The sequence below is a fragment of the Ascaphus truei genome, chromosome 2 (assembly GCF_040206685.1).
Source record: "Ascaphus truei isolate aAscTru1 chromosome 2, aAscTru1.hap1, whole genome shotgun sequence".
NCBI classification, from domain to species: Eukaryota; Metazoa; Chordata; class Amphibia; order Anura; family Ascaphidae; genus Ascaphus; species Ascaphus truei.
The window spans coordinates 8239828-8267560 of record NC_134484.1 but is presented as its reverse complement, the minus strand read 5'-3'; the positions used below and the strand labels follow the sequence as shown (position 1 = coordinate 8267560).

Below are 27733 nucleotides of genomic sequence, written 5' to 3'. Positions count from 1 at the left end.
CCACTGCAGGGCATTTACTTTACTGAGCCACAATAACAAACGTTTTATTTACCCCCACACCCCACGGCAGGGCATTTACTTTACTGAGCCACAATAACAAACGTTTTATTTACCCCCACACCCCACTGCGGGGCATTTACTTTACTGAGCCACAATAACAAACGTTTTATTTACCCCCACACCCCACTGCGGGGCATTTACTTTACTGAGCCACAATAACAAACGTTTTATTTACCCCCACACCCCACGGCAGGGCATTTACTTTACTGAGCCACAATAACAAACGTTTTATTTACCCCCACACCCCACTGCAGGGCATTTACTTTACTGAGTCACAATAACAAACGTTTTATTTACCCCCACCCCCCACTGCGGGGCATTTACTTTACTGAGCCACAATAACAAATGTTTTATTTACCCCCACACCCCACTGCAGGGCATTTACTTTACTGAGCCACAATAACAAACGTTTTATTTACCCCCACACCCCACGGCAGGGCATTTACTTTACTGAGCCACAATAACAAACGTTTTATTTACCCCCACACCGCCCTGCAGGGCATTTACTTTACTGAGTCACAATAACAAACGTTTTATTTACCCCCACACCCCACTGCGGGGCATTTACTTTACTGAGTCACAATAACAAACGTTTTATTTACCCCCACACCCCACGGCAGGGCATTTACTTTACTGAGTACAATAACAAACGTTTTATTTACCCCCACACCCCACTGCGGGGCATTTACTTTACTGAGTCACAATAACAAACGTTTTATTTACCCCCACACCCCACTGCGGGGCATTTACTTTACTGAGCCAGAAGCACAACGGATGTAGGTTCAGTGGTGGGGGGGGGGGGCAGTTTGCCAGCCGCCAACGCTAAGGAAACAACGATACGAGTACAACGTGGGACTCCGATCGTACTAAGCAGCGAGAACGCGTGCGCTCCGTCTCTTACTAGCGCCGTTCTCTCTTTGGGCAAGAAGCCTGGCCCTGATTGGATAAAGTAAATGGAACATCCTCTTTCGTCACACTAGTGGTGTTACTGTATGCAGTGATTAGCAGAGAGCCTTATGGGAAATAAACACCCCGCGTTCAGTTTTTTACAAAAAAAATTAAACGATGTATAGTTTATTAAAAACGGGACAAAATTGACATTTATATTAAAACGACGGTACAGTCGGGAAATATGAAGAAAAAAAACTGTACTGTCTCGTTTAAAACGGTACGGTATGGTCAGCCTACAGTACAGGGAATTATAATAATACAATAAGCGCAGCAAAATCAGACAATAGGAAAGGAAATCCCTGCCCCGAAGAGCTTACAATCTAAGTGGTATGATGGGAGAGTTACAGAGACAGCAGGTGAGGGAATACGTGCTGTGGGTGGCAGTGCTTGGCCACAATGGGTGGTGGGAGTGACTGTGTGTGGGACAGCAGCCATGAGTGCAGGCTGCTATTGGGATGTTCTGAACCCTTTGAAACATTAGGAGGACAGTCTGAATCCTTTGTTATTGGGTTGGGAGATAACATAGTGCTGCTTCCGGCACATCCTAAATGCAGGTCCGTGACTGAGCTAGTGAAGTAGGGTAGGTTGTGGAGCGAGTGACTTGTTCCCCTTCCTATGCTGAGTAACACAGTTGGCACAGAGAGCTGCACAAACTTTGCATTGATCTGTGCCAGTGTTTCCAAGTCCTCTGTTCCAGTATTGTCTGTGCTCAGCGCCTTCTGATTTGGGAGATGTGGACAGGAGTTATATAGAGGGGTGTGTAATGGTCATTGCACCTTATGGCACTTTGAGAGCATCTTGGTATTTCCGCCCATTGTTGGAAGGGAGAAGTAGGGCCCCCTTCCTGTCTGTGTCGCCATAGGAAGGGCACTCGGTGTTAGCGGATTTCCGGCATCACCTGGGATACAGCGTTCTGTAAATATGCGGTGCCGCATCCCACCCCTTTGCTGCGCGATCGGAGGTGGCGTAAGTCATTGGTTAGCAATGCACAGAAAATGTAACTCCAATTTCTTACATTTAATACAAGCACAAGCAAACCAATGGATCGCGCGCCTCAACTAAAGGGATATGGGATCTAGATAGCAGGTTCTGCTTAAGGATGTGTGAGCGCTGGCAGATGTGTCCGCTTATACTGCATCAACATTGCCATAGAGGGTCATATTGACTAAGTGATGCTCAGACATCAGGCATCGTTTGGCCCATTTACTTGGGTGCGTTACGCCTGCGCATCGCTTTGTAAATATGGGAGTATTACAGGGTTATACTGGGGTGTGTTACGTGGGAGAAGAGCACGTGCTTCATGTAAAAGGACAGAGAGGTTGGGAACTCTAGCACATACAAGCACGGTTTCCTATTTGCAAATGTTTATTTTATTTATATTTATATTGGTAAAATGTGTTACCAGGAAGTAATACATTGAGTTACCTCCCGTTCTCACGCACGTCCTGGGGTGGTTTCCTCACGCAATGTGTATAAACCGCAGGTTTTCAGAGCTATGTGCTTTATATTTTTTACTTGACTAAATCATTTGCAAATAGAAAATCTTCCATACTTGTGTGTTAGTTTTCCATTAGAGTATTGAGGGCACCTCTCTATTCTGCTTTATTTTTGAGACTGAGGGCATCGCTTCTGTTGTAGTCATAGCAGTTTTACTGTTGTGGTGTCTGATCCTAGATACTGTTACTACATCTATAGTTCTAGATACTGTTACTAGATACTGATACATCTATAGGTCTAGATACTGTTACTAGATACTGATACATCTATAGGTCTAGATGCCGATCCTGGTTCAACATCTATAGTTCTAGATGCTGTTACTAGATACTGGTGCTCCATCTATAGTTCTTGATACTGTTACTAGATACATTATCTAGATACATACATTGATACTGTTACTAGATACATACATCTTGATACTGTTACTGATACATTTATAGTTCTAGATGCTGATCCTGGTGCAACACCTATAGTTCTAGATGCTGATCCTGGTGCAACACCTATAGTTCTAGATGCTGATCCTGGTGCTACAGCTATAGTTCTAGATTCTGATACTAGATACGCATGCTACATCTATAGTTCTAGATGCTGATACTCTAGATACGCATGCTACATATATAGTTCTAGATGCTGATCCTCTAGATTTGCATGCTACATCTATAGTTCTAGATGCCTTCTTTTATTTTGTAGATTTTAAACGGCTGTTTTTGGTCAGCCCTCATACGTTTTATTCCGTTACACAGAAAACACAACTAATTCGACACTAATATAGGCCTGTGCTATATTCGTTCCCAGGTATCGGAAAGGTTTTATTGGATGTTTTATAGGCATTTCAGCAGGTCCCTTGCCGCGTTTTCAATGTGTATTCTGGGAGCATGATGCATGCAATATACCATTTCCACCGGTGGCCTTTATTACACTGTCCTCTGATCATTGTGCTGACGTGTCTGTGACTGCGTTAGCAAAGCGGATCTTACAGTTACTTAGAATATTCATGTGAGCCACGACTGTCAGAACAATCGCAGCCCTGTGACCACATCAAGGGGGGAAGTACATCATTAAATCCAATTAATCCGAGCGGGAGACACCGCAGATGAAAGTACTTGTGCAAAAATACATCTTGCAGGCAAATTGCGTTCACCCCTTTTATTTTACAACACCCACTTGCTTCTTTGCTGGAGCTGGTAAAAGAACAGTTTAACACAGGTTCTTTTGAGTAAAATCATTGCCGGCTATGGAATGTATGGGAACGGCGATGGTTCACAAAGATAGCCTTTCATCTAACTCCCTTCTGCATGGGTTTGAATTGTCCTGAATCAGAGTTTTTCTTGGGTGGAATTCTGATCAGAAATGATTGATTGTTTTATTTTGAACCCTTTGCCTGGTGGCGATATTGCTGAGCACTGCAGAACAATGCCTGCCGACCCTGCTCCGCAGAGGTTAAATCAATATTGTGCTGCGCCAAAGAAATCTAGGTCTGAAGAGCTGTTCATTCCTAGATGTGAAATGAAAGTCCTCTGGTTTGGCGACAGGACACTTAGCGTGAGTGCCGGATTATCCGTTCTGGCAGGCGTGCCTGGGAGGTCGGCAGATCATGTGCAGAGTGGATGGGGGTCATTGGTGCATGTCACAGCACCGGATTTGTAAGTGTAATGTGTGTGCTTGTTTGCCGGGCGCTCTGCTTTGCCGGGCGCTCTGCTTTGCCGGTCTGGCCTGGTTCATGAGGTGGGTTTGTTCTGAGCCATGTCTATTGTAATCTCTGAAACAAGAGTCATATTTAATGTAGAGTATATGGAGAAACGCCCTGCATAAAGTATGAGATCCTTCTCCTGCTTTTAATTAACTAAGCAGCATATTTACTTATCACTGCACCAGTATTATTAATTACCTTTTAAGGTGCAATTCATGACACTCAAGTAACACCCATATTGGTAAGGTAACCCTGCGTTCTGCGGCGGCTTTATTCTGTCTACAGAAATATCTAGGTTTCTGGTTACATATTTAAAACCAGAGACATAACATAAAACACAGACGAAGCTCAGTGCACATCCAGAAAAACTTATACACGGTACAGTGCCTAAATATACATGTATAAATAACTAATAAATAAAATGGTCTTTATGTTTTACACAGTCACACAGTCACACAGTCACACAGTTACATAGTCACACAGTTACATAGTCACACAGTCACACAGTCACACAGTCACACAGTCACACAGTTACATAGTCACATAGTCACACAGTTACATAGTCACATAGTTACATAGTCACATAGTCACACAGTCACATAGTCACACAGTTACATAGTCACACAGTCACACAGTCATACAGTCATACAGTCACACAGTCACATAGTTACATAGTTACATAGTCACACAGTCACACAGTCACACAGTCACATAGTCACATAGTCACACAGTTACATAGTCACACAGTCACATAGTCACATAGTTACATAGTCACACAGTTACATAGTCACACAGTCACACAGTCACACAGTTACATAGTCACACAGTTACATAGTCACATAGTCACACAGTCACATAGTCACACAGTTACATAGTCACACAGTCACACAGTCACACAGTCACACAGTCACACAGTTACATAGTCACATAGTCACACAGTCACACAGTCATACAGTCACACAGTCACATAGTCACACAGTTACATAGTCACACAGTTACATAGTCACACAGTCACACAGTTACATAGTTACATAGTCACATAGTCACACAGTTACATAGTCACATAGTTACATAGTCACATAGTCACACAGTTACATAGTCACACAGTCACACAGTCACACAGTTACATAGTCACATAGTCACACAGTTACATAGTCACATAGTTACATAGTCACATAGTCACACAGTCACATAGTCACACAGTTACATAGTCACACAGTCACACAGTCATACAGTCACACAGTCACATAGTTACATAGTTACATAGTCACACAGTCACACAGTCATACAGTTACATAGTCACATAGTCACACAGTCACACAGTTACATAGTCACATAGTCACACAGTTACATAGTCACATAGTCACACAGTCACATAGTCACATAGTCACACAGTTACATAGTCACACAGTTACATAGTCACACAGTTACATAGTCACATAGTCACACAGTTACATAGTCACACAGTCACATAGTCACACAGTTACATAGTCACACAGTTACATAGTCACATAGTCACACAGTTACATAGTCACACAGTTACATAGTCACATAGTCACACAGTTACATAGTCACACAGTTACATAGTCACATAGTCACACAGTTACATAGTCACACAGTTACATAGTCACACAGTTACATAGTCACACAGTCACACAGTCACACAGTCACACAGTCACACAGTCACACAGTCACATAGTCACACAGTTACATAGTCACACAGTTACATAGTCACATAGTCACACAGTTACATAGTCACACAGTTACATAGTCACATAGTCACACAGTTACATAGTCACACAGTTACATAGTCACACAGTTACATAGTCACACAGTTACATAGTCACATAGTCACACAGTTACATAGTCACACAGTTACATAGTCACACAGTTACATAGTCACACAGTTACATAGTCACATAGTCACACAGTTACATAGTCACACAGTTACATAGTCACATAGTCACACAGTTACATAGTCACACAGTCACATAGTCACACAGTCACACAGTCACACAGTCACATAGTCACACAGTTACATAGTCACACAGTTACATAGTCACATAGTCACACAGTTACATAGTCACACAGTTACATAGTCACACAGTTACATAGTCACATAGTCACACAGTTACATAGTCACACAGTTACATAGTCACACAGTTACATAGTCACATAGTCACACAGTTACATAGTCACACAGTTACATAGTCACATAGTCACACAGTTACATAGTCACACAGTTACATAGTCACATAGTCACACAGTTACATAGTCACACAGTCACATAGTCACATAGTCACACAGTTACATAGTCACATAGTCACACAGTTACATAGTCACATAGTCACACAGTTACATAGTCACATAGTCACACAGTTACATAGTCACACAGTCACATAGTCACACAGTCACATAGTCACACAGTTACATAGTCACACAGTTACATAGTCACACAGTCACATAGTCACACAGTCACACAGTCACATAGTCACACAGTTACATAGTCACATAGTCACACAGTTACATAGTCACATAGTCACACAGTTACATAGTCACATAGTCACACAGTTACATAGTCACACAGTTACATAGTAGATGAGGTTGAAAAAAGACGTACGTCCATCAAATTCAACCTATGCTAAATTTAGACAACAGAGAAATTTAGACAGCCTATATCTATACCTATATATCTATATATATATCAATACTTCCTTGTATACTTTCTCTATACTTCCTATACAGGATATATATACTGTTTAATGTAGGGGTCTCAAACTCCGTCCTCAAGGGGCCACCAAAAGGGCAGCTTTTATGGATATCCCTGCTTCAGCACAGGTGGCTCAATCTGTGGCGCGGTTGAAATTCCTGGACTTGAATGCAATAACAGAGATACCTTTTGGGATGACTTGGATGTTTCAGCATTTTTTTTAATATTGTCAGATTACCATCTCCGGTGCAGCCAGATGTTTGCCATCTATCATTTAAATACTTAAGTTACACAGTTACATAGTCACACAGTCACACAGTCATACAGTCATACAGTCACACAGTCACATAGTTACATAGTTACATAGTCACACAGTCACACAGTCACACAGTCACATAGTCACATAGTCACATAGTCACACAGTTACATAGTCACACAGTCACATAGTCACATAGTTACATAGTCACATAGTCACACAGTTACATAGTCACACAGTCACACAGTCACACAGTCACACAGTTACATAGTCACACAGTTACATAGTCACACAGTCACACAGTCACACAGTTACATAGTCACACAGTTACATAGTCACATAGTCACACAGTTACATAGTCACATAGTCACACAGTTACATAGTCACACAGTTACATAGTCACATAGTCACACAGTTACATAGTCACACAGTTACATAGTCACACAGTCACACAGTCACACAGTCACACAGTCACACAGTCACACAGTCACACAGTCACACAGTTACATAGTCACATAGTCACACAGTCACACAGTCATACAGTCACACAGTCACATAGTCACACAGTTACATAGTCACACAGTCACACAGTTACATAGTTACATAGTCACATAGTCACACAGTTACATAGTCACATAGTTACATAGTCACATAGTCACACAGTTACATAGTCACACAGTCACACAGTCACACAGTTACATAGTCACATAGTCACACAGTTACATAGTCACATAGTTACATAGTCACATAGTCACACAGTCACATAGTCACACAGTTACACAGTCACACAGTCACACAGTCATACAGTCACACAGTCACATAGTCACACAGTCACACAGTTACATAGTCACACAGTCACATAGTCACACAGTTACATAGTCACACAGTTACATAGTCACACAGTTACATAGTCACATAGTCACACAGTTACATAGTCACACAGTTACATAGTCACACAGTTACATAGTCACATAGTCACACAGTTACATAGTCACATAGTCACACAGTTACATAGTCACACAGTTACATAGTCACATAGTCACACAGTTACATAGTCACACAGTTACACAGTCACATAGTCACACAGTTACATAGTCACACAGTTACATAGTCACACAGTCACACAGTCACACAGTCACACAGTCACACAGTCACATAGTCACACAGTCACATAGTCACACAGTTACATAGTCACACAGTTACATAGTCACATAGTCACACAGTTACATAGTCACACAGTTACATAGTCACATAGTCACACAGTTACATAGTCACACAGTTACATAGTCACACAGTTACATAGTCACACAGTTACATAGTCACACAGTTACATAGTCACACAGTTACATAGTCACACAGTTACATAGTCACACAGTTACATAGTCACACAGTTACATAGTCACATAGTCACACAGTTACATAGTCACACAGTCACACAGTTACATAGTCACACAGTCACATAGTCACACAGTCACACAGTCACACAGTCACATAGTCACACAGTCACATAGTCACACAGTTACATAGTCACACAGTTACATAGTCACATAGTCACACAGTTACATAGTCACACAGTTACATAGTCACACAGTTACATAGTCACATAGTCACACAGTTACATAGTCACACAGTTACATAGTCACACAGTTACATAGTCACACAGTTACATAGTCACATAGTCACACAGTTACATAGTCACACAGTTACATAGTCACATAGTCACACAGTTACATAGTCACACAGTTACATAGTCACATAGTCACACAGTCACATAGTCACACAGTCACACAGTCACACAGTCACACAGTCACACAGTCACACAGTCACATAGTCACACAGTTACATAGTCACACAGTTACATAGTCACATAGTCACACAGTTACATAGTCACATAGTCACACAGTTACATAGTCACACAGTCACACAGTTACATAGTCACACAGTTACATAGTCACACAGTCACATAGTCACACAGTTACATAGTCACACAGTTACATAGTCACACAGTCACACAGTCACATAGTCACACAGTTACATAGTCACATAGTCACACAGTTACATAGTCACATAGTCACACAGTTACATAGTCACATAGTCACACAGTTACATAGTCACACAGTTACATAGTAGATGAGGTTGAAAAAAGACGTACGTCCATCAAATTCAACCTATGCTAAATTTAGACAACAGAGAAATTTAGACAGCCTATATCTATACCTATATATCTATATATATATCAATACTTCCTTGTATACTTTCTCTATACTTCCTATACAGGATATATATACTGTTTAATGTAGGGGTCTCAAACTCCGTCCTCAAGGGGCCACCAAAAGGGCAGCTTTTATGGATATCCCTGCTTCAGCACAGGTGGCTCAATCTGTGGCGCGGTTGAAATTCCTGGACTTGAATGCAATAACAGAGATACCTTTTGGGATGACTTGGATGTTTCAGCATTTTTTTTAATATTGTCAGATTACCATCTCCGGTGCAGCCAGATGTTTGCCATCTATCATTTAAATACTTAAGTGTTTGGGGAATTTTACAAAAATGAAAGCTGAATGTATTTGCGTTTTTTTCCCCTCAAACGCACAGTTTTTTTTTTTCTCTATAGGATTTGAGGCCCATATTTACTAACTGGTGCTATTTCATAAGACGTCTTGAGGGCCATTCAATTGAATGCAAGGTGTCTTCCGGCGCTTAATTGTGTCCGATGGAATAGGATCTTTGGATAAATCTGGGCCTGATGCTTTAAACGATCGCTCCTATTTTGTGTGCTGGAAAGCAATCCGTTCTCGTCAGGGAAGCTTTCAATCCCGTCCAAGTGAATGTGGCTTAAACCTTCCCTAGCCAGGACCAGACCACTTCCCAGCATATTAAATACGTATCTGTGGGAACGATTTGCCAGAGTCCTCCAGCTGCAACAATGGGGCAGTGTTTTGGCCAAAACCGCACCAGGTTTCTAAAAGAGAGTGACGTAGGACGCCGGTGTTATGAAAGCGGAAAGAACCGTGTCTCCTGCACCATCGGAAATAACGAGGAGCTTGGCTCGTCCATTGTTCTAGCCTTCAAAATGTGGCCATTGTTCTTTATTTGACAGTAAATGGAAAGATATCATCTTTACCATTATAAAAAAACAGTTCAATGGGATTGATGAAGCAATGGTATTTCTTACCTCGGATCAGGAATGGCCAACTCGAGTCCTCAAGGGCCACCAACAGGTCGGGCTTTAAGGATAGCCCTGCTTCAGCACGGCCACTGATTGAGCCACCTGTGCTGAAGCAGGGATATCCGGACAACTTGACCTGTTGGTGGCCCTTGGGGACTGGAGTTGGCCACTCCTGGCTTAGATCTTTGTTTATGGTGGCTATGAACATAACAGAGAATATCACGTTTGTATCCTTTGTAGAGACTTACACCATGAAACCTAACAAGTTGTGTCTTTCTTCTTCTTCTCACAGGACCTCATCTCTGAGATGGAATACGGGCACCAAAGAGAGAATGCTGATTAAAGTGACCGACAGGGAGCCCAGTTTCCTTATGCATCAAGGCAATGGATATTCCACCGACAACCCACAAGGTACCCGATCTCGGAGGCCGTCGGGGGGACAGCCATCTCCTGTCTTGCAAACTTTCTCCGTGGACACGGACAACTCTGTCTTTTTTCCCGAGAGGAAGCAGTCCCCATTTTTGAAGAGAGCAGATCATGTTGGCACATGCTCTCCTCTCCTTGGACGGGGAGAATCTTTCTGTACCCTTCAATCGCAGCACAGAAAGCATTCAAATGAATCCCAGCCTTCTTCTCCACGCTATGCCTATGAGCCTCCGCTCTATGAAGAACCTCCTATGGAGTATCAGGCCCCAATCTATGATGAACCCCCAATGGAGATGCAGTATGATGCCAGTGGGAATTATCGAGCCAGGTCCCCACAGAAATCACCTATCCGCAAGCCACATACGTTTCTGCAATCTCCCAAACAAGCTTCCAACTCTCCGTACCAGCAACTAGTGTTGACCAAACAGAAATGCTCGGACAGGTTTATGAGCCTGGATTACAGTCCCGCAGGCAAAGAATATGTAAGGCAGCTAGTTTACGTAGAACAGTCTGGTTCAAGCCCAAAGATGAAAACGGGTATAAGACATAAATATATACCCAATACCATTGGTGGCTCCTATTCATTGCAGCACAGCCCAGCTTATATGAGGGAACAGCGGCTGGAAGTTAAATCGGGAGATTACAGTAGCATGGAGGGTTCTGATATACGACACAGTCAGCAACTTCATCAGTTTCATGGAGAAGATTCCATGTCTTGGTCCAGTCAGCAGGACACGATGTCCTCAACAAGTTACTCTCCCAGCACAAGGAAAAGGAAAACCAGGAAGCCTTCGTTGTCCCTGGAGCCTAATACACCATCGGAAGGGTCTGGGCAGCGGGAGCCTCATAACGAGCCGATACTAGTTGAAGAAAGACCTTCATCCATGCCCAACAGACCCCTGATGAGTCGGACAGAAAGTAGGTCATCAGAAACGGATATGCACCGTGGGTCGCCAGAAACCTTTATGGCGCAGGCACGATTGGCGTGGGAGGCTCAGCAAGCCCATTTCCACATGAGGCAGAGGAGCAGCTGGGACTCGCAGAAGGATGGCTCTGGGTATGAGAGTGACGGGGCTGTGCCCTTGCCAATGCCCGGGCCTGTTGTCAGAGCCTTTAGTGAGGATGAGGCTCTTGCACAACAGGACAGCAAACACTGGAAAAGAAGCACCTTTGAAAAACTTGGGTTTCCTCAAATACTACTGGAAAAAAGTGTTTCGGTTCAGACTAATCTGGCTTCCCCAGAACCATATCTGCATCCGTCTCAGGTAATATACCAAACTGTACTATCCATGTGTTTGCAGAAAGTTATTTCCCCGTGAACATAAGCATTACTAATGCATTTAATTTTCAGTGTAAATTTTCATCCATTTATCAATTCTGCGTCTACCTAGGATATGTCTCCACATCATGAATTCTCACTTTCCATCAATTCTGCCTCTACTTTGGATACGTCTTTAACAAAACACACAATCCCAGCAATCTCTAACCCCAGAACCCACCCCATTGTGTGTGTGTGTGTGTGTGTGTGTGTGTGTGTGTGTGTGTGTCAATAGGAGTGCTACTGAGTGTGGCCAAATGTATACAACAAAAGACAAAAGCATGGAGTAATTTTGCCTTACGTTGTTTAACAAAACACATGTAATTGTGTCTTTATGGCCTACAAGTGTAGGATTACCTGAGTCCACCAATTATGATTCAGTACCTAATAAATAGGAACTAAATTAAATATTTCCATGAGGTTTAACTTAAGCCGTAAGACCTGCTTCTCACTCTTCACGACCCAACATGTGTCACGATCATCTTTGTCATTGTCACATATCCATGATGTGGAGATGCTTGTGATGTCATGATATACTTAGGGCTGTTTTTACTGGTCACACTAAGCATTACTGAGCATGGTCAACTCCTTGGAAATGACCAACTATATCATTGCAACATGTGATGTATGGTTTCAGATTGCCTTTACTAAACATTCCTTGCCGTATGATGTCACACCCTGAATGGGTCAGGCTGGGTCAGGCACTCATTAAGACTCTTCCCTTCTGCGTCCCTGTTCTGAAATCCTAGAGAAGGTGCTGCGGTTTGGGTACTGGTGCTCGTGTCCTTGAAGTGGTATAATTGTAAGGAGTTGTTGGGCCTTTTGCCACCTAGGAAGCACGCGCGCATACAAGAGGACGCGTGTTCATGTACACACTGAAAGTAAGACGAACAGAGATTGTAGCTTTGACACTGTATTTATACCCACTCTGTACTAGCATAAAACAGAGCGACTTGTTATATGAAGGTTTTTCAATCTGGGTCCCCATATTCAGCCAGACTGCGTCATTTTAAAAGCTGTTCAGCTGAAGGATGTTTTCAATTTTAACAGTCTTGGATTTTTCCTGGGGGAGATAAAGCAGCTTGATTTATTATTTAAATATCTACTGTAATAGCTACTCTTGCCAAAATCAGGAATACTGTGTGTTCTCACCTACGAATATATGTGGCAAAGAGTCACTTCATTTGCTATATAAATATGATAAGTCAGATAGGTATGTTAATATTTATTAGCTGGGTTATGGAAACGTGTCTCATATATCCGGGCTCAGCTCCAGTCCTCAACCCCACTCCTTCCCCCCCAAACAGGTCAGATTTTCAGGATATCCCAGTTTGAGCACAGGTGGCTCAATGAATACCTGCTTCAGCACAGGTGGCTCTATCAGTCCCAGCTTCGACACGGAGCCCCCTGTACTGAAGCTGGGATAGCCTGAAAGCCTGAGCTGTTAGGGGGCTTGGGGACTGGAGTTCAGCGCCCCTGGTCTATGTGATTAGGGCGTGTTTCACACAGAGGGTGACGCTGGCACGTTCCTTGGTAACGCAATATTAAGGTTTGGAATCTGTGACCAGCTACAGCTTCCGGTAGTCTGTTTCATTCAGAATTCATTGTATTTGTGTGTGTGTGTGTGTGTGTGTGTGTGTGTGTGTGTGTGTGTGTGTGTGTGTGTGTGTGTGTGTGTGTGTGTGTGTTTTTGTTTTTAACACACAAACCCAGCAAGCTCAAACGCCCACACCCACCTAATCTTGACTATATATAATGCCACATAGAGTGTAACTGGGCTGTGGCACATGAATATAGCAAACGACAGGGGGTGCCCAGTGCTACATCCAAATGACAAAACATACCTGTCGTTTGCTATATATATATATATATATATATATATATATATATATATATATATATATATAGTTCCATTACAGTATGTCACGGGGCAATAGAAAAACATGATGAAGACCAGTGTACAGCCTATAATTAGTGGGGAGATGGAGAAGTTTGCAGTATTATTTGATTCAAATCGCTTTCCCCCCCTTTACCTACATTGATGCTTTGCGGGGGAACCCCCCGACCCCCAGAATTTTTGCGGGTGATATTTGATGCCCATAACGCTGGCATTTTTGTCATTGTTCTTGGCCGCCTCATTTGAAGTGGTAATAAGCAGCGGAAAACCATTTCACATCCAGGCCCTCCCAATTCAACCTGCCGGAGCTATAATTTCCATGCATTTCAAATGAAGGTGCAAGGCAGAGCTGGTGGGTGAGGGAGACGGGGGCGGGGAAAGCCGGGAAAGCTTCTAACCAGCAGGTGCAGAACGTATCAAGGAGATCACATATGGTGCAGCGAGTTATAGTGTAATCTGTAAATACAGCAGTAATCTCTGTTGTTAAATCATGTTGCCGGGCAATAGATTACCTGGACATGCCTTAGCATTTAACAACTCCGCTCATCAAAGTATTTCTCGCTGAACACCTGGGCCCACTGTTGCACTGTTGCACTGTTGCACTGTTGCACTGTTGCACTGTTGCACTGTTGCACTATTACACTGTTGCACGGTTGCACGGTTGCACGGTTGCACTATTGCACCGTTGCACTGTTGCACTGTTGCACTATTGCACTGTTGTGCATGCAAGATATTAATCTGCTGCCAGTAGCAGGAGGAGCTGACAGATGGTATGAAAGATAGCAATGTTTAGGGGAGCTGTGGAGCTGCTGGATGTGATGAAAGAGAGCAACGTTTAGGGGCGCTGTGGAGCTGCCGGATGTGATGAAAGAGAGCAATGTTTAGGGGCGCTGTGGAGCTGACAGATGGAATGAAAGAGAGCAATGTTTAGGGGCGCTGTGGAGCCGCCGGATGTGATGAAAGATAGCAATGTTTAGGGGCGCTGTGGAGCCGCCGGATGTGATGAAAGATAGCAATGTTTAGGGGCGCTGTGGAGCTGCCGGATGTGATGAAAGATAGCAATGTTTAGGGGCGCTGTGGAGCTGCCGGATGTGATGAAAGAGAGCAATGTTTAGGGGCGCTGTGGAGCTGACAGATGGAATGAAAGAGAGCAATGTTTAGGGGCGCTGTGGAGCCGCCGGATGGTATGAAAGATAGCAATGTTTAGGGGCGCTGTGGAGCTGCCGGATGTGATGAAAGATAGCAATGTTTAGGGGCGCTGTGGAGCTGCCGGATGTGATGAAAGATAGCAATGTTTAGGGGCGCTGTGGAGCTGCCGGATGTGATGAAAGATAGCAATGTTTAGGGGCGCTGTGGAGCTGCCGGATGTGATGAAAGATAGCAATGTTTAGGGGCGCTGTGGAGCTGACAGATGGTATGAAAGATGGCAATGTTTAGGGGCGCTGTGGAGCTGCCGGATGTGATGAAAGATAGCAATGTTTAGGGGCGCTGCCGGGCACCCGGCCAGCAGAGGGTGTGCGCACCTCTCGCAGGATCCCCTCACCTCTCGCAGGATCCCCTCACCTCTCGCAGGATCCCAGCACTGTCCCCCGCAGCTGGCAGTACTGCAGTAACCGGCACATCAGCAAATGCACCGATATGTTGGCTGTATTACCCTATGAAAGGGGCGGTGGTGGGAGGGACCAATAGGTTATACTGCAACAAAAGACCCGTTCTGAATTTAAAGCTGCAGACCCAGCAATATCCTACGTTTTCTTTTAATAAATCAGTTCTGCACGATGAGAGAGTAGCATTTTTTTTTAAACATCTCTGACATTCTTAATGTATTGTAATGTAACAAGCATTTTTTTTGTTTCTATAGTAACCATTTACAAAGTCCCATCCCCTGACGTATTTAAATGCAGGGGAAGAAAGGCGGTGTGGTTATATTTCCTTGATGAACCTCTAAAGACCATTAATCCAATAATACCGCTGCGTGCATGGGAAATACATTCAAATCCCTTCCCACAAAATTACTTCACACTTCATCTAATTCATTCAAATATAAGCTGCACGTGATTTACAGCAGCAAAACCCAGGCAATTCTCACAGACCAGTACAGCAGGGAGTTAGGACTGATAACCAAACAGTGATACGCCCAGGGGTTCCAGCAAGTGATGCAATGTGGGATAAAACATACACGCTCATGCACACTCGCATGCACACCCACATTCACACTCGCATGCACACCCACATTCACACTCTCATGCGCACTCACATTCACACTCATGCACACTCACATTCACACTCATGCACACTCACATTCACACTCGCATGCACACCCACATTCACACTCCCATGCGCACTCACATTCACACTCATGCACACTCACATTCACACTCATGCATACTCACATTCACACTCGCATGCACACCCACATTCACACTCATGCGCACTCACATTCACACTCATGCACACTCACATTCACACTCTAATGCACACTCACAGTCACATGCACACCCACACTCATGCACACTCACATTCACACTCATGCGCACCCACATTCACACCCACATTCACACTCATGCACACTCACATTCACACACATGCGCACTCACATTTACACTCATGCACACTCACATTCACACTCATATTCACCCTCTCATGCACACTCACACATATTCACACTCACATTCACACTCTCATGCCCACCCACATTCACACTCTCATGCACACTCACACACATTCACACTCTCATGCACACCCACATTCACACTCTCATGCACATTCACATTCATGTACACTCACATTCACACTCATGCACACTCACACACATTCACACTCTCATGCACACCCACATTCACACTCTCATGCACATTCACACTCATGTACACTCACATTCACTCTCATGCACACCCACATTCACACCCACATTCACGCTCTCATGTACACCCACATCCACACTCTCAGGCACACCCACATTAACTCTATCTTCTCTTCTGCTCACTGTTCTCTCTCGCACTCTCTTACACACGTGCGTGCCCTCTCCACTCCCGCCCTCTCCACTCCCGCCCGCCCTCTCCACTCCCGCCCGCCCTCTCCACTCCCGCCCTCTCCACTCCCGCCCGCCCTCTCCACTCCCCCCGCCCTCTCCACTCCCCCCTCCTCTTCACTCCTGCCCTCTCCACTCCTGCCCTCTCCACTCCCCCTCCTCTCCACTCCCCCTCTCCTCTCCACTCCCCCCCTCCTCTCCACTCCCGCCCTCTCCTCTCCACTCCCGCCCTCTCCACTCCCGTCAGCCCACCCTCTCCACTCCCACCAGCCCGCCCTCTCCACTCCTGCCCACCTCTCCACTCCCGCCAGCCCGCCCTCTCCACTCCTGCCCACCTCTCCACTCCCGCCAGCCCGCCCTCTCCACTCCCGCCAGCCCGCCCTCTCCACTCCCGCCAGCCCTCTCCACTCCCGCCAGCCCGCCCTCTCCACTGCCGCCCGACCTCACCGATTGTACAATTTATACACACAACTGAATGGCTCAATTGTTGTGACAATGCATTGTGGGGGTTTTGTAGGCCTTTATATGGACACTTTGACATGAGGTTCGGCTCATTGATGAATCTTTATTCCGCGTCTCGGCCTTGTCAGACGGCATTTTATCACTTCCTTGGGTTGCTTTCCAGGTTTTTTAGTTTTTTTCAATGCTATTTGGGCTGCGTTTTAGGCCTCTGACTATTTTTATCCCTTCTTTAAAGCAGCCGGTCTCCCCCTCGCCCTCCTCCCCCTTTTTGAAGGGGTCCCCTGAGCGGAACCGTGTTTATTTCGGGATTTCTTGGCATCTACAGCCCCAGCGTCAAGAGGGCCAATGGGAAGCTGCCGCCGATGATGTTGCGTTGTCCTATTGGCTAGCACAGGGCTGGCCAACTCCAGTCCTCAAGGGCCACCAACTGGTCAGGTTTTCAGGATATCCCTGCTTCAGCACAGGTGGCCCAGTCATTCTGTGCTGAAGCAGGGATATCCTGAAAATCTGACCACTCGAGGAGGACTTCAGCACGCCAGTGTCCGGGAAACATCGCAGGTTTGGGAACCTCCTGCTTCTCGCGCTAATAAGCAGAATGAGGGATCAAAAATAAAGAATAAATAAAAAATGAAAAACACTCGTAACCGTTTAATTTTTTTTAAAGCCACTTCTGTTGTTTCAGCTTTTTCACTCCTTTGGGTCGCTTGTAAGGTCTGTTGGAGTATTTTAAAGGTCCGTTCGGCTTTGTGAACCTGCCCAATACTATGTAGTGATGGTGGAATAGTTTGCATACCGGGAACGGTCGCCTGGTCATATTGCCCGGTGGTTCGGACACTTCATTTTGAGACTGCTGTTCATCTTTATGCTGTCAGACATGGGGGGGATGGGGGGGGTGTGATATACATTAGCATAAGTTACCCGTTTCGGGGGGTCCACAAAACTGGGAGTGTCACGCCCTCACTCCGGTGGGGGGGAGGGGGTTTGCCCACGGCTCATTTTGTAAAATAGATGGGGTGCCAGTAAAAGGAGGATTTTTGCTCCTTTTCCTCCAATTCTTTATAGAGAAATCCCTCTTTTTCTTTTTTTTAGTTTATGGGGGGAAAAAATGTTTCACAAACATGAAAAGCCTCTTACAAATGGTAACTATTGTATCTTCCAACAACACTGTAGCTTTTTTTTTTTTGACAATGAATTACCTCCTTTCCCGCGTTAGCCATGTGCCTGTAACACGCCCCTAACACCGCTGGCATTGGTGCTGCCCTTACACAATTTGCACAGACACATTTGGCTGGCGCTGGTTCGGTTGACCCAATTTTTTTTTACTATTTGGAATTCAATGGAGAGCAAATGAGAATAATTCTTCCCACGGTGGATCCGTTGTAAAGATATAAATGGCATTGCAGGATATATTGTCTTTCTTTATGGGCGCTTCAGTAATTGGCTGTCCTTGCGTCTCGGAGACTTTGCCTTATCTGAGAGTTGGGCAAAGCGTCGGCAGCCGGTTAGCGTGAGGCCGCAGAGCCTTCGGGAGTATTCGGAGTCAGGCATCGGCGCTGGCAAAGTTCCACCAGGCAGGTCGGGAGAATTCCTTTCCCGGAAAATAAAATGCCAAAGAAGTAAGAATAACTTGGGAGAAATAAATAGCATGGGAAGGTATAGTGTGTCTGACTGCTGGAGAGGCCTGTATGTATTTAGCTAGCATGGAAAGGTATAGTGTGTCTGACTGCTGGAGAGGCCTGTATGTATTTAGCTAGCATGGGAAGGTATAGTGTGTCTGACTGCTGGAGAGGCCTGTATGTATTTAGCTAGCATGGGAAGGTATAGTGTGTCTGACTGCTGGAGAGGCCTGTATGTATTTAGCTAGCATGGAAAGGTATTGTGTGTCTGACTGCTGGAGAGGCCTGTATGTATTTAGCTAGCATGGAAAGGTATAGTGTGTCTGACTGCTGGAGAGGCCTGAATGTATTTAGCTAGCATGGAAAGGTATAGTGTGTCTGACTGCTGGAGAGGCCTGTATGTATTTAGCTAGCATGGGAAGGTATAGTGTGTCTGACTGCTGGAGAGGCCTGTATGTATTTAGCTAGCATGGGAAGGTATAGTGTGTCTGACTGCTGGAGAGGCCTGTATGTATTTAGCTAGCATGGAAAGGTATTGTGTGTCTGACTGCTGGAGAGGCCTGTATGTATTTAGCTAGCATGGAAAGGTATAGTGTGTCTGACTGCTGGAGAGGCCTGAATGTATTTAGCTAGCATGGAAAGGTATAGTGTGTCTGACTGCTGGAGAGGCCTGTATGTATTTAGCTAGCATGGGAAGGTATAGTGTGTCTGACTGCTGGAGAGGCCTGAATGTATTTAGCTAGCATGGAAAGGTATAGTGTGTCTGACTGCTGGAGAGGCCTGTATGTATTTAGCTAGCATGGGAAGGTATTGTGTGTCTGACTGCTGGAGAGGCCTGAATGTATTTAGCTAGCATGGAAAGGTATAGTGTGTCTGACTGCTGGAGAGGCCTGAATGTATTTAGCTAGCATGGGAAGGTATTGTGTGTCTGACTGCTGGAGAGGCCTGAATGTATTTAGCTAGCATGGAAAGGTATAGTGTGTCTGACTGCTGGAGAGGCCTGTATGTATTTAGCTAGCATGGGAAGGTATAGTGTGTCTGACTGCTGGAGAGGCCTGTATGTATTTAGCTAGCATGGGAAGGTATAGTGTGTCTGACTGCTGGAGAGGCCTGTATGTATTTAGCTAGCATGGGAAGGTATAGTGTGTCTGACTGCTGGAGAGGCCTGTATGTATTTAGCTAGCATGGAAAGGTATAGTGTGTCTGACTGCTGGAGAGGCCTGTATGTATTTAGCTAGCATGGAAAGGTATAGTGTGTCTGACTGCTGGAGAGGCCTGAATGTATTTAGCTAGCATGGGAAGGTATAGTGTGTCTGACTGCTGGAGAGGCCTGTATGTATTTAGCTAGCATGGAAAGGTATAGTGTGTCTGACTGCTGGAGAGGCCTGAATGTATGTAGCTTCTAAAGTGAGCTGGTTCCTGTGACCTATTCTGTTCTGGCAGGAAAGGGGCAGTTCAATGTGGCAACTTTTCCGTGTAATTCGCCTCCTCTGGGGGCCTTGTAGCTACATCATATTCTGTTTGCTTGTTCTGTAGGGGTGATCGCGGTCTGCGCTGCCGTGGAGCGCTGAGCATGATCTGGGCTGCGGTGCAACGTGATACCCCGATAACGTGATCCCGTACTCTGTCTGATCCCCTACTCTGATCGCCTACTCTGATCCCCTACTCTGATCCCCTACTCTGATCCCCTACTCTGATCCCCTACTCTGATCCCCTACTCTGATCCCCTACTCTGATCCCCTACTCTGATCCCCTACTCTGATCCCCTACTCTGATCCCCTACTCTGATCCCCTACTCTGATCCCCTACTCTGATCCCCTACTCTGATCCCCTACTCTGATCCCCTACTCTGATCCCCTACTCTGATCCCCTACTCTGATCCCCTACTCTGATCCCCTACTCTGATCCCCTACTCTGATCCCGTACTGATCAACACATCCCATACGGGAAGCGATTAAAGCACAATCCCTCGTAGCCATTTTTGTCTAAGAAATAGTCTCTGGTGGCGCCCGTTCTGCGGGAAGAGGTCTGCTGGCGCGGGTGTGACCGGAACAGATCAATTCATCGGAACTAACTTCCTCATGCAGGAGGGGGCGCAAGCGTCTTGGGGTAGAAGGGACCAAGCCACGGCTGCTTTTGGTGTGATACTGTTACCGCGGCCTGGGACACAGGAAGGCCTGCCTAATAACCCAAGAACAGTTCAATATGGGGGAATTTGGTGTTTGCTGCGGTTTGTGGCACCGGTCACTCTCCCCAAAAAGACTTTGCTGTACGTTTTAGAACAACTAAAAGTTATTACTTTTTAAGCGAGCGTTTCCCCAGCAGACGCGAGTGGCAGACGCGAGTGGCAGCCGTGTTTCCAACTGGTGCAATGCAGACATACAGCACACTATCTCGCGAGCACGATCAAAAGCTAATATACCAATAACCATTATAGACAAGCTCACCGAATGTTTACATGGACCAGAAAACTGCGTAATAAAAATGATGGGGCTTGTTTGAGTCCTTTTTTTTTTAACGGTAATCCAAGCACTTAAAAAATATATATATATATACAAAACAAATTTTACACAGTATTGAAGCAGGGGTTTCCGGAGCTGAACCCCATGAATATCAGCTCCGAGGACCTCCAGCTTCTGGAGGTAACTATAGCAGCAGCAGCATGTTCTTGTATAGCGCTGCTAGTTTTACGTAGCGCTTTACAGAGACATTTTGCAGGCACAGGTCCCTGTCCCGTGGAGCTTACAATCTATGTTTTTGGAGCCTGAGGCATAGGGAGATAAAGTGACTTGTCCAAGGTCACAAGGAGCCGACACCGGGAATTGAACCAGGTTCCCCTGCTTCACAGTGGAGAGAAATGGTGCTCAAGCACATTGACCTCACATTAACAATAAAAGGACAAGAGGGCACTGGGAATTAGCAATTGAGCAGTACAAACCTATGAAAGGGCTCCAATTACCCTGAAGGCAGGGGGTAAATGCACAAAAACACCCCCCCCTTACCTCATTGGGATGGCCCCAGGCAAACGTACTCACACTTAGTACCTCCAGTCCCTCTCTCCTTAGGCGTGCTGCTGAATCCAGTGAGGGAGGGTCCAATGTAGTGAAGCGTGCAGCGCACAGCCAAAAAGGCAAGAGTGGTCTGGCAAAAAATCTTTTATTAATTAAGAGATCATAAAACAGATGGTTGTGAAACCTTCGACGCGTTTCGTGCATTTTTGTTGATAAAATAAAAGATTTTTTGCCAGACCACTCTTGCCTTTTTGGCTGTGCGCTGCACGCTTCACTACATTGTCCCCTGCTTCACACTCAGTGCCAGAGTCAGTGTCGTTACTCACTGAGCCGTCCTTCTCCCAGGCTCCCCTGCTTCACACTCAGTGCCAATCAGTGTCTTTACTCACTGAGCCGCTCCTTCTCCCAGGCTCCCCTGCTTCACTCTCAGTGCCAGTCAGTGTCTTTACTCACTGAGCCGCTCCTTCGCCTGCTTCACACTCGGTGCCAGTCAGTGTCTTTACTCACTGAGCCGTCCTTCTCCCAGGCTCCCCTGCTTCACACTCAGTGCCAGTCAGTGTCGTTACTCACTGAGCCGTCCTTCTCCCAGGCTCCCCTGCTTCACTCTCAGTGCCAGTCAGTGTCTTTACTCACTGAGCCGCTCCTTCTCCTGCTTCACACTCAGTGCCAGTCAGTGTCTTTACTCACTGAGCCGTCCTTCTCCCAGGCTCCCCTGCTTCACACTCAGTGCCAGTCAGTGTCGTTACTCACTGAGCCGCTCCTTCTCCCAGGCTCCCCTGCTTCACACTCAGTGCCAGTCAGTGTCTTTACTCACTGAGCCGCTCCTTCTCTCAGGTTCCCCTGCTTCACACTCAGTGCCAGTCAGTGTCGTTACTCACTGAGCCGCTCCTTCTCCCAGGCTCCCCTGCTTCACACTCAGTGCCAGTCAGTGTCATTACTCACTGAGCCGCTCCTTCTCCCAGGCTCCCCTGCTTCACACTCAGTGCCAGTCAGTGTCTTTACTCACTGAGCCGTCCTTCTCCCAGGTTCTCCTGCTGCACACTCAGTGCCAGTCAGTGTCGTTACTCACTGAGCCGCTGCTTCTCCTGCTTCACACTCAGTGCCAGTCAGTGTCTTTACTCACTCAGCCGCTGCTTCTCCCAGGTTCCCCTGCTTCACACTCAGTACCAGTCAGTGTCATTACTCACTGAGCCGCTCCTTCTCCCAGGCTCCCCTGCTTCACACTCAGTGCCAGTCAGTGTCGTTACTCACTGAGCCGCTCCTTCTCCTGCTTCACACTCAGTGCCAGTCAGAGTCTTTACTCACTCAGTCGCTCCTTCTCTCCTCCATAGAAGGTGCTGGTAGCTGCTCGGCTAGCAGAGATCACAGTATGGCCGCTTTTCAAAGCTTCCGGGCCAATAGGGAGCCGTGATGTCATCTTAACTCTGTGCCCAGGACATACGTGAAAACGAGAGGTAACTCTCAATGTAATACTTCCTGGTAACACATTTTATAAATAAAGAAATAAATGTCTTCGGGATTGCTCTTATAAGGCGGAAAAGCTTTGCAAAGTTTACATTACAAACGGCAGTTCAGTGTTTTCATTTTTACATTGTACAGTTCAGCATTTTCCTTTTTTTCTACTTGACATAATTCGGTATTTTTAGGAGCAGGAGAATTCTTTTCATTTCACAAATGAACTCTAGCGAAGCACACGGGTTAGATAAAAAAAAATAATAATACAATACTGGAAAAGCGAATCCAGACGACGGGTGCGATTTTAATATATTCAGACTGTGTTACAGCCTTGAGAATGATCTGCACGCCCTCTAATGCAGGTGTACAAACCCTCACAATAAGCCGGCACTGGAGGAGCCGAAATATAACGTCTCCCAAGCACCAGTGTGGCCTTTTCCCATATCTTCATTTCACGCCTCGATGAATTTCAATATCCACCGAGTTCATTATCTGCCAGAGGAAGGGCAGTGTAACGTTCCCATTATGCTGCAGCATTGTCAGGCTGTCTCGCAATAATGTGTTTACACACAACCCAAAGTTGTAGGGGTCAGTACTCGGACTTCTGTTAGTATTGCAATATTGCTGGTACCGGCAAATGAATGCAGCGCAGCTACTGAATCTACATGAATTTGTCCGCTGATGTTTTATCAAACACCTACATTTAAATCCACAGATTTGGTTCAGAATTTAACTTAAGATTAGTTAGTCACAAACATGTCACGAAAGTGACAGTAACTGTGAGGTGTCACCTGTCAGACTAGTGGTTAAACACGGCACAATGAAAGGGGTTCTGTCACTTTATTTCACTCACCATAACTTCTTCTGTGCCTGGTTCTACTGTACCCGCTATTAGCCTCACACTGCAAGGCCAGGAACCAACCTCACACTGAGACCCAGAATGTGCGAAAAGTTACCTTCAGGAGGGCTTATTATTCATGTGTGCCAGACGTCTCACTAATCATTATTATAAGGCTGCGTCCATAGAAGGACAGGCCGTGCTGAGCCGTGCGGACGCTCCGCGCTGAGCCCCTGCATCCTCAATGAGGATGTCTTTAGAGGGGGCTCACGCGAGCGTCCGCAGGCGTGCGGAGGCACTGGATTTTTCAGCCGACAGCCAAGCTGTTTTTTCAGCGCGCTGTAGGCTGAAAACATGCAATCAGCGTGAAGCAGCGTCAACGTCACGGCGCCGTGACGTTGACGTCAGTGCGTCGCGGGCGATTGGCTCAGCGACGTCACTGCCCCGCCTCCCACCGCCTCCCGATCACGCCCGCTGGCTCGCCTGCATGTGCATGGAATCGCACAGCTTCAGCAGGCGAGCGTCAGCGCGCCTCAGCACTGCTCCCTCCCTCTATGGCCCCAGCCTTACACTACCCACTCCATGCAAGAAAAAAAAGGGGGGATACGAGCACTGCGGAAATGACACTCTGGCTAGGGCAAGTGCAAAAAAGTGAAAAAAAGCTTTATTGTGGCTTAACACGCCATTAAAATTACATGTTCACCGTCCTCTGACGCGTTTCGTTCCCAACGGAACTTTATCAGGTGACAGAGTACTCCGCTTGTTAAATATTAAGAAATATCTTAAGACTTTCAGACTTACCAGCAAGGTTTTTTTAGAGCACCCAATTAGGGTTAATCCCCTTACTCACCCACTCCATGCAAGAGTTCTCTCCCTTTTTATATCTTGGGATATTATTATTATTTAAATATTGTGTTCCGGAACTATTTGAGCACGCAATATCCTCTTTCTGAATAAGGAGCGCACCTGAGGTACCTGGCGGGGAGATATGCTAATCGATATGTAAAGTATATTTAAAGTAGTCACACACTTCCTAAAAAGATTTCCATAGCAGCTATATAGAGTTGATAATAACACTAAGGCACCAAGACTGTCAGACCCAACAAGACTAGAACCCACAATCACTGCTTTTCTAGGCCACAGCTCTAGCAGTGTGAGCTAACCCAGCTGATGGGTAGTCGGCTACCTACTACAGGTATGAGCACTCATTTTTGTGCACGTGATTGATATGCATGAAGGTGGCTACACTATAGCAGAACAGGGACACACATATTCACCGTGTTAAATAAAACTCTACAAACGGCAGGACGTGATTCCACTGGCTTCCCGCAGCACAGAGTGTTATTGGGTTGACAGGTCTCGGGCACTTTATGAGGAATGGGGTACGGTGTCAGTCCCAACAGCATTAGAAGTTCAACCCAGACAACCTCTGTTATTCAGGACAACAGCTCTAGCAGTGTGAGCTAAATCAGCTGATGGCTGGCACCACTGTCACAGTATACTTCGCTTTGAGCTATACTTCTCACTTAGTGCTCTTTCCTGTACAAAGCACGTTACCCTCTTCTGGGAAAGAGAAGCATATCTAAAAAGCAGACGTGAAGCAATTCTAGAACAAAAAAAACAGCACCAAATGTATCAAAGAAAACAAATCATTGATTTCAATGGGACTTTTTTCTTTGATACCTATGGTACAGTTATATGGCTCCACTTTTGACTTGATACATAAGCCAAAATGTCCCTGACTTCAGTTCTGATCACTGCTGCGGCTCTGAGAACCACGTTTGTCGCCACCCCTAGAAGCAAACCACCACGTATTGATGTTCACGAACTAGTACATGGAAGCGCAAACTTTTGCTGCTGCGCCCCCCTGTCTAACCTGCCCCCGGTGCTCGCGCCCCCACCTCCTACCTTCCAGCTGCTTCAAATGAAGCTGGGGGGGTCATGTGACGTCACATCACGTGACCCGCGGCATCATTTGACGTGTCACAGAGCGTCTCAATCACAGTTGGTTTAGTGTTGCAGATGCTTCACGCGATCCCCCGGGAATAGCGCGGGGTACTCTGCAACCGCCTGAGCCCCCCCAGAAAAATCTTCTACGCGCCCCCCAGTTTGCACACCCCTGAACTAGTACACCACATTTGTGATGTCCACTGAATGTCCTATACCTGCAGGCACACTATGGATTATATAAACTTTCATGGTCTCCAATGTGTTACTAAGTTATATTCTCTGATTTTATTGCTGCTTCAGCGTAGCAAGTAAAGTAGGACTTGAGCTTTAACAGAGCATAACATCATTTGGAAAGACATAATGAATACTAAAATTCTTATTTAACAATGAGAATCTGCTTTCCTTTGGCTAGACGCACAGCTGTAATGCACAAGTGACTGTCTCTGCTCCTCTCCGGGAGGATCCTGGAGGCTCTCGTGTCAGCCATCGGTCTCCGGAGCCCCCGGCTGAACACGCTCAGTGACGCTGCTCTCTCTCTGCAGCTTTTCTGCAATATATTTATCATTTTGTTGCAAACCCGGCTGAAACAAGGAAGGAATTCACTTCCTTACCATCCTCTCCGGCTGCGCTCATAGTGCCGGCGACAGCGGCGCGGTGCCAAAAAACAAATGCATGGTCGCCATCGCGTGCGCTTATAGTAAGCTCGATGTGACGGCGCGACGCAGCGATGACGTGGTCGCGATCGCTGGAAGTCATCTCGATTTGATTTTTCCGGCGACCGCAGTGTGACGCCGCCGGCACTATAAGCGCACGCGGCGGCAATGTATTCGTTTTGGGGCGACGTCGCCGGCACTATAAGCGCACGCGGCGGCAATGTATTCGTTTTGGGGCGACGTCGCCGACACTATAAGCGCGGCCTTATGCTGAACCTCCTCACGGGTGTGAATGTTACCAGATACAATGTTTATTACATCAGAAAGTTAACTCTTGACGTTTGTAAATACTCTACTTTTGTAGTAACGCAGCAAAACATGTGATTCCCGTGTGTTTTCTTTGATATAAATCAGCTCTGTAGTATTAGAGAATAGTGATTTTTTTTTGGGGGGGGGGTTCAACTCTTTATACCATTTGTAATGAGTTTTAAAGCATCCTGTGATTTCTACATCAGGATTTAGCCCACCTCCCCAGCAGTGCAACATCTTTGCAACACTTTCCTGTTTTGTGATAATGTGTTGCCAATGTTCCCAGCAGTTTGAGCTGCAAACTGTAACAGTATCTAATGTTATCTTCGTAATATAAGAATACATTGTAGTTGCTGAGTTGCACTGACTGACGCAGCCATTTCATTAGGCACACAACCAGGATTTTGACAGATTTGTAACAGGAGCACCAAACG

At 45.7% G+C, this 27733-nt stretch overlaps 2 protein-coding genes across 2 annotated transcripts in view; one reads left to right on the top strand and one right to left on the bottom strand.

The window, feature by feature from the left end:
• The window catches only part of ARHGAP39 (Rho GTPase activating protein 39), a 346600-nt gene that overhangs the window by 159918 nt on the left and 158949 nt on the right, over nt 1-27733 (top strand). The window contains exon 3 of the mRNA XM_075581235.1: nt 10626-12024. Within this exon, the coding sequence (XP_075437350.1) occupies nt 10626-12024 (1399 nt within the window). The remainder of the gene's footprint in view (nt 1-10625; nt 12025-27733) is intronic.
• Nucleotides 1-27733, bottom strand: part of LOC142475500 (fucolectin-6-like) — a 406232-nt gene that overhangs the window by 297475 nt on the left and 81024 nt on the right. The gene's annotated exons all lie outside the window — the stretch shown is intronic.